Here is an 8829-nt window from a genome sequence, read left to right on the forward strand (position 1 = left end):
TGAGGCAGGAGACGCTCTTGAGCCCAGGAGTTGGAGGTTGCTATGAGCTGTGATGCAACAGCACTCTACCCAGGGGGACAGCTTGAGGCTCTGTCTCAAAAAAGAAAAAAGAAAAATCCTCCCCCTTCCTCTGACCTCAACCTGAAAGAATCTCCCCATAAATACCAATATGTCTGATTTTATGGAAGTTGTTTCATATCCTTGCAGCAGAGACCTAGTCTATTTCTTAAAGGTAAATTCATTGTGCCCCATAAAAATAAAATCATTCAAACCACAGCCAGGCACTGAATCACCTACCAACATGCACCCTTTCTGCCAATGAGTGGTTCATCCAAATATGTTTTTCTGGTAGTGACCTTGTGTTTCCTTCATTCGTCGGGCACCTGTATTTTCAAATCCACAGAATTTTGCCCTATCAAGTTCATAAAATGTAAATCATTTTCTGCTATAAATTCTGTTGTCCAAGGCTAAACCTTGATAAATGAAAAGACCTATGAACAGAAATGAACTATGAAAGAATTAGTGGCAATAATATACTTTAATGTGTCTAACTCTTTGCCCGCTGTCTGAAGAGATAGAAGAAGGAAGGAAGGAAGGAGCTTTACCAATACTTCATAAAGATTAGTTCATTTGATCTTTGTAACAGCCTTGGGAAGCAGTCTGGGCAAGCATTTATTACTCCCATTTACAGATGAAAAACCTAAACTTCAAAAAGGTTTAAGTGACTGGCCCAGCCAATGCCACATGACCAGCAAGTGTCTGCCTAGGACTGTATGAAGGTCTTACATCTTCCAACGCAAAGGTTGTCTACTATTTATTCCCTCCCTATGTTTCTGTCTACAGCCAAGTAGCAACCTCCTAGAGATTCAGCATCTCAAAGGTAGGGTAGATTTCTGCCTTTTAGGACACCATCTCCCTTCAGCTAACAAGCTGGAAAGCCATCTCAATCTTCCCAATAGAAAATATTGCCTTTCTCTTTTACATACCACTCTTAACAACTATTTGTTTCCAAAATAATTCCCAACAGTTTCTCTTTCAAAAAGACTTACTCATGGCTCAGGCTCAAGCGGCTAAGGCGCCAGCCACATACACCAGAGCTGGCAGGTTCGAATGTAGCCTGGGCCTGCCAAACAACAATGAGAACTACAACAACAACAAAAAAACAGCCGGGCATTGTGGCAGGCGCCTGTAGTCCCAGCTACTCGGGAGGTTGAGGCAAGAGAATCTCTTAAGCCCAGGAGCTGGAGGTTGCTGTGAGCTGTGACAGCTTGAGTCTCTGTCTCAAAAAAAAAAAAACAAAAGACTTACTCATAAGACGCTAGTAGTCTAAAAAGTTTGCATCAGCATATGATTTTCTTAATAAAATTCGAGCTGATAAAACATGTCTCAGTCTCAAGCTTTACAGCTAAAATACAAGAACACAGAACAGTTAAATTACGCAAGACGATGTCATTTTTTTTTTCTCCACCACATCTGCCTCTGTGGGTCTCCTGTGAGTCACTGTCTTTGTGTTCAGTCATCATTATACAAACTGCTATTTTCTACCCTAAATTATTTTATGTTTTAATTATTTATTTATTTATTTTTGAGACAGAGTCTCACTTTTGTCACCCCTGATAGAATGCTGTGGCATCATAGCTCACAGCAACCTCAGACTCTTGGGCTCAAGTGATCCTCTTCCGTCAGCCTCCCGAGTAGCTGGGACTATGGGCATACCCCACAACAGTCAGGTATTTTTAGAAATGGGGTCTCCCTCTTGCTCAGGCTGGTTTCCAACTCCTGAGCTCAGGCAATCCACTTGCCTCAGCCTCCCAGAGCACTGGAATTACAGGAGTGGGCCAGCGTGCCTGGCCTTTATTTTATGTTTTAAAGAAATAAAAATAGAATCCTATTTTACCACCTAGCTAAGCACTGATCTCCAGTCCTCAAAGTTATAGCTCCAATTTTCATAATTACCAGTTTTACACAAACAGAAAATGAGACATAATAAGACTACAACTTATTCACTCAATAGATACATAGGAAATCCTATCAGATACCAGGGACAGGAACCCAAAAGTAAACAAGTGTCCCTCCTCACAGCCTAGAGGAGAGAAAAAGTAAAGAAGTAATGACACAACTCATCAAGATTAAGGTGAGGAAGGCTGAGTCTGGGTGGCTTATGCCTCTAATCCTAGCACTCTTGTGAGGCTGAGGTGAGAAGATTTCTTTAGTTCAAGTGTTCAAGACCAGCCTAAGCAAGAGTGATACTCCATCTCTACTAAAAATAAAAAAAAAATAGCCAGGTGTTGTGGCAGGGGCCTGTGGTCTGAGCTAGTTGGGAGGCTGAGGGAAGGGGATCACTTGGCCCCATGAGTTTGAGGTTGCAGTGAGCTAGACTAACGGCGCTCTAGCCTGGGGCAACAGAGTGAGATTCTGTCTTTAAAAAAAAAAAAAAAGATTAAGATGGGGAGAAGAAAAAAAGATTTAGGTAGGGGTAGGCACATGGCCTGGAGCAGTGGAAATCATGAGATGCTTCTTGGAGGAAGTGGTCTATAAGCATTTATAAGCATCTATTTCTTTACTCTCAGTACAAAATAAACCTAATAGGCTCAACTCTATTCCCTAAAAGGATATATGATGTACTTGCCAACAGTCAAGTCAAAAATCTAACAGCAGAGTTAGAACATACTTTAAAATAACTACAAGGGTGGTACCCATAGTTTAGTGGGTAGGGAGCCAGTCACATACACTGAGGCTGGTGGGTTCGAACCTGGCCTGGGCCAGCTAAAACTACAATGACAACTGCAATGAAAAATAGCCAGGCATTGTGGTGGGTGCTGTAGTCCCAGCTGCTCCAGAGGCTGAGGCAAGGGAATGACTTAAGCTCAAGAGTTTGAGATTGCTGTGAGCTGTGACTACACAGCACTCTATCCAGGGCAACAGCTAGAGACTGCCTAAGAAGTTAATTAATTAATTAATTAATTAAAATAACTAAAAGAGTGGAACTGGAATTTTCTAACACAAAGAAATGATAAATGCTCCCAAGTTATGGATACTCCAATTACCCTGATTTGACTAATTTGAATTGTATGCCTATATTAAAACATCACATGTACTCTATAAAGATATATAACCATACAACCATTATATACCCATAATAATTAAAAATTTTAAAAAATCTAATAGCAGAGGCAGAGGCGGGTGGATTGCCTGAGCTCAGGAGTTCAAGACCAGCCTAAGCAAGAGCGAGACCTTGTCTCTAAAAAAATAGCCAGGCTTTATGGTGGAAACCTATAGTCCCAGCTATTTGGGAGGCTGAGGCAAGAGAATGGCTTGAGCCCAGGAGTTTGAGGTTACTGAGTTATGACGCCACAGCACTCTACTGAGGGCAGCAAATGAGATTCTGTTTCAAAAAATAAATAAATAGGTTAGGCACCCATAGCTCAGGGGTTAGGGTACTGGCCACATGCTCTAGGGCTGGTCGGTTCAAATCCCACCCAGGCCTGATAACAACAACAAAAAAACAGCCCAGGGCAGCACCTGTGGTTCAGTGGGTAGGGCGCTGGCCCCATATACCAAGGGTGGTGGGTTGGAACCTGACCCCAGCCAAATTGCGACAAAAAACAGCTGGGCATTGTGGTGGGCACTTGTAGTCCTAGCTACTTGGGAGGCTGAGACAAGAGAATCGCCTAAGCCCAGGAGTTGGAGGTTGCTGTGAGCTGTGATGCCACAGCACTCTACTGAGGGTGATAAAGTGAAACTGTCTCTAAAAAAAAAAAAAAAATAGCTGGGCATTTTGGCAGGCACCTGTAGACCCAGCTACTAGGGAGGCTGAGGCAAGAGAATTGCTTGAGCCCAGGAGTTTGAGGTTGCTGTGAACTATGATGCCATGGCACTGTACCAAGGGTGACAAAGTGAGACTTTGTCTCAATAAAAAATAAGTAAATAAGTAAACAAACAAATAGATAAAAAATCTAATAGCAAAATTATTCTTGACTTCCAATCCTAAAGATCAACCTTTAACCAGTACTTCCTTAGGCACAAATTATAGCAAGTTTAATCAATTCTGTCCTATAGAATAGGATTAAAGATACATCCAATGAAATAACTTGCCCTTTTAAAAAAGATAATCATTTTCTTTACTGGAAATGAATGCTTTGAACAATGCAAGCCCTACAAAGCATAGCTGGTGGAAGAGGAAACTGAGGTTCAAAAAAGTCCCACTTTATTACAGAATGAAAGGTCTCTTTGAAGTCACCAGAAGAGCTTGAACAAAAAGAGAAACAGAAGGCTATTGTGGGCCTTTAACCTCCAGATGATGAACCCCAAACACACTGCAATGGTAAACAAACAAGCCTCTGAGCCTGAATCTGATTCGTGGCTCAACCAAACATTACAATTTAAGGAATGTTTCTCATCATTCATTACTTCCCCCAAAAGTCCCACTGGCTGGCAGCTCCAGGTTTTTTGCTATTCCCTGGGTTTATTGCTTGTAAATTATAAAGCCTAGCGTGTCTTTCAAAAAGAGGTACAGGCAAATGAAAACAACCATGGTTTTAAAGCCCCATAAAAGACAGTATATGTAATAGAAATGAACTCTGCCTGCGTTTACTATGAGGACCTATTACTCCTTTATGCTACTCCAGTGGATTTTAAACTCAAATAAATGCTACTATTACCCACTAAAGAGCAGGTTAGAAACAGAAGGGAGGACATTCATACACCTGCCTCAGCCCGACCCCATCACCCTCCTCTCCATTCCTCCTTCCACCCCCCGCCAAGGCCAAGAGGCTGACCTGGAAATGTGGCTGCAGACCTCAGCTATTCACTCTGCTGTCCCAACAAGCAGGCTCTAAAGTCATACTTTCATTTGGCTTGGCACACCCTCATCCCCATCGCTCAGACCTTAAGATGCAAAGAGGAAACTCTATGGCCCCCAAAAGATGAAGACTGGAGGCAGGCAGAAGTGGATGAGAGGATCCTGAGCGGTTCTCTTGACTACTCCCCCCGCCCGGGAATCCAACACCTCCCCCAACTCAAAGTCGCTTTCCAGAGCACCGCTGAGCCCTTCACCCCTCGGCTCTGGGGGCTGTGGTTCCCACCCTTGGCCCCTCCGAAGGGCCTCCCCGTTCGCCTGGGCCCCGGGGGCCCTGACCCAGACCCACCACCACACCAAAGCCCTCCCAGCCAGCAAACCTACACCCCGTCCCAGTCCCCGTCCGACGACCCTGCCCAGCCCGCTCCGGGCAGCCCGCAGCCCTCTCGTGGCCCGGGGCCGCCCCACACCGCCCGCCCGACCGGAGGGCCGCTCACCGTGTGGGACTGCAGGCTCTGGCTCGCCTCGATGGCTGCTGTCAGCGGCACCGTGTCGTCCAGCAGCACCTTTCCGGCTGGCGGCTTCTCCATGAAGGCCATCCCGGGAAGCCCGGCCGCCACCGCCTCGGGTCGCTGGGCAGGAACCGGAGGCGTCTACTCCCGCCGCCCGCCCGGCTCCACCGCCGCCGCTGTCAACACGCGCCGCCCAAAGCGCCGCCGCCACCCGCCGGCCCCGCGGGGTCCTAGCGCCGACTAGTCCCCACCTCCGTTTCTGTCAACACTGGCTGCCTTAGGCGCCGCCGTCTCCCCCGGGGTCCTAGCGCCGACCCTCTAAATTGGTCCTGCGGCCGTCAATAAGGGCCGCCCACCCTCATCTTCCGCCCCTTCTCTGCCCTGAGCCTGCGCTTTCCAGACATTGGACCCGGGAACACTCCGCCCTCAGCCATCACCACCAGGGATCCTCAGATCCCAGAACATCTTATTTTGAATCCTGGGATACCGGGAAACTTCAGGCTGAGATTTCCAAACCAAGCCTCTCAGAATTGGGCTTTTCAGATCAGGCCCTAAGACTTGAAACCCTTAAATTCGATCTCCCCCACTAAGGCCTTCCAGGCCCAAAGACCCTAAGACAGAAAAGGGCCTTCAGGACGGGCCCCTCAGTTTGAGCCTTGCAGACTTAGAGAATCTAAAACAACCCTTCAGGCCAGGCGCGGTGGCTCATGCCTATAATCCTAGCACTCTGGGAGGCTCAAGTGGGTTGACTGCTTGAGCTCACAAGTTAGAGACCAGCCTGAGTAAAAGCCAGAAACCTACCCCTCTCTCCGCCCCCCCCCCCCGTGTCTACTAAAAATAGAAAAACTGAGGCAAGAGGATCACTTGAGCCCAAGTTGGAGGTTGTTGTGAGCTTTGACCCCACAGCAAACTACCCAGGGCGACAGCTTGAGACTCTGTCTCAAAATAAAATAAAATAAATAAAACAAGCCCTTCAGATTCAGATTTTACAGGGACTCTTGAACCTGGCTCCTTAGACCTTAGAACTTAAGATCTGGACTTCACGCGCAGCGCCTGTGGCTCAGTAGGGCACCGGTCCCATGTACCGCAGGTGGTAGGTTCAAACCCAGCCCCGGCCAAACTGCAACCAAAAAAATAGCCAGGCGTTGTGACGGGTCCCTGTAGTCCCAGCTACTTGGGAGGCTGAGGCAAGAGACTCGCCTAAGCCCAGGAGTTGGAGGTTGCTGTGAGCTGTGTGATGCAACAACGCTCTACAGAGGGCGAGAAAGTGAGACTGTCTCTACAAGAAAAAAAAATATATATCTGGGGGTGGCGCCTGTGGCTCAAAAGGGTAGGGCGCTGGTCCCATATGCCCGAGGTGGCGGGTTCAAACCCAGCCCTAGCCAAAAACGGAAAAAAAAAAAAAAATCTGGACTTCACAGTTGGAGGCCTTGGACCCAAGAACCCTCAGACCTATGTTCTAAGAACTGGGGACCCTCTGAACTACTCCAGAGACTCCCAACCTCTACTTTTTGGTCTCTATTCTCTGCATCTCACAGGCCTTTAAGCTCCAGAAATTTCAACCAAATACCTCAGACTTGGGAGTATTCAGTTCCTCTGTACTGGCTCCAAGAACCTCAAACCTAGAGCCAGAGAACCTTGGGGTCAACTTCTCAAATCTGCCTCAGTCACCCTGAATACAAGGCCACAACTGTGGCACCACATCTCTTCATCCTTTCCACTCCGCCTCCACCATCCCCTGCACCCCCTCTACACACACACACACGGAAATTCTCCCACACCACCCTCTCCTAGTGCAGCATTCCAGAGTGGTATGCGGTTAGACTTGGAATCAGATGACCAGGATATCCAGGGCTCTGGCATTTACCAGCTTTGTATCCTAAGTTACCCAACCTATCTGGGCCTCAACGCCCTCATCTACAAAATGGAGATACTCTCTGTATCGAAAGTTTGAGGAATACCAAAGAATGGGAAGGGGCTTGCACATAATAAAAGATGAAACAGTGTTAGTTTTTTCGTTCCCCTATAGTTCACAGAAAGGAATTAAGACAACCTTAGTCTCTATTAAATGTTTACATTTTATACAAGAAGGGAACAAAATTTCTTAGTAATCCCACCACCACCACTACCAAAGGGGACCTATACATCACAGGGACCTATACTGTACATAAAGGTTCCTCTCTGTAGATATGAAAGCCTAATGGGATTGTTAGGCAAGTCCAAATCGCCAAGTGGCCATGACAGATTGACTTCTAGGACCAAGACCCAACAGAGAAGGATGTGAAGAAGGAATCATGAAACTTCATGATTCAGCTCTAAAATAATCAGAACTCTTCCTCCATTCCATTTTTGTCCAAGTGTGTTTAAAAGCAGCAGTCTATTAAAGTAAAACCATATGTCATTTATGGAGGATTCAACTTTTTATTTCCTTCTAGTTTAAGGCAAATAGATTATTTCATTGCCAGAATCACAGAAACCAAAATCTTGTTTCAGTCATTACACTATCATGATGTGAACTGAACAAAATAAGGGTCTTTCCCTATACTGCTGGTGGGAGTATAAAGTTGTCCAACGTTTCTGGAGGGCACTCATTCATTCATTCAACAATTATTTACTGAGCACAGCACTCTACAGAGGACGACAAAGTAAGACTCTGTTTCTAAAAAAAAAAGAAAAGAAAAATCAACTTATCCACAGTTCATACCTTATGAGCAATTTCACATGTTCTGAGGAATGCATTTTATATACTGTTTCCAAATTAGATTTTACTTATTTTTTTGCAATAGAGTCTCACCCTGTCACCCAGGCAGGCAGACAATAGTGGGATCATAGTTACTGTAATCTCAAACTCCTGGGCTCAAGGGATTCTCCTGCCTAAGCCTTCTAAGTGGAGGTGCACACTACCACATCTGCCTAACTTAAAGATTTTTTTGTAGAGACAAGGTCTTATTAAGTTGTCCAGGCTGGTCTCAAACTCCTAGCCTCTAACCATCCTCCTACATCCCAAAGTGCTGGTATTGCAGGCATGAGGTATCATGCCTGGGCTCTAAATGAGATTATTTTTAATCTCATTTAAAATAATGTGATTAGGCCTATGGGGTGGCTCACGCCTGTAATCCTAACACTCTGGGAGGCCAAGATGGGTGGACTGTTTGAGCTCAGGAGTTGCAGACCAGCCTAATCAAGTGTAAGACTCCGTCTCTAAAACTACCTGGGCATTGTGGTGGGTGCCTGTATTCCCAGCTACCAGGGAAGCTGAAACAAGGCAATCATTTGAGCCCAAGATTGTGAGTTTGCTGTGAGCTATGACACCATGGCACTCTACCAAGAGCAACGAAGTAAGATTGTGTCTCAATAAATAAATAAAAAGACAATGTGATTGGAGGATGACAGTGACAATATCGTAGTAATTTTTTCAGAGTCAGTATTACCAGAAGACATTCAATGTTGGCTAAGTCCGGTGAAGGACAAGATAGAAAAACAATGAAGTTCTTTTCCACCAATTTTTTTTTTTTTTTT

At 45.7% G+C, this 8829-nt stretch overlaps 1 protein-coding gene across 4 annotated transcripts in view; it reads right to left on the reverse strand.

Annotated features, from left to right (window-relative positions):
- Nucleotides 1–5505, reverse strand: part of PXK (PX domain containing serine/threonine kinase like) — an 87275-nt gene extending 81770 nt beyond the window's left edge. For all 4 annotated transcript variants that reach the window (XM_003785537.3, XM_012802506.2, XM_023510677.1 and 1 more), the window contains exon 1: nucleotides 5296–5505. In XM_003785537.3, coding sequence (XP_003785585.1) covers nucleotides 5296–5397 — 102 coding nt within the window. In that variant the 5' untranslated portion in view covers nucleotides 5398–5505. The remainder of the gene's footprint in view (nucleotides 1–5295) is intronic.
- Nucleotides 5506–8829: the final 3324 nt, after the last annotated feature.

Source organism: Otolemur garnettii, unplaced genomic scaffold (genome assembly GCF_000181295.1).
Source record: "Otolemur garnettii isolate 467f Iridium unplaced genomic scaffold, OtoGar3 scaffold00015, whole genome shotgun sequence".
Lineage (NCBI taxonomy): Eukaryota > Metazoa > Chordata > Mammalia > Primates > Galagidae > Otolemur > Otolemur garnettii.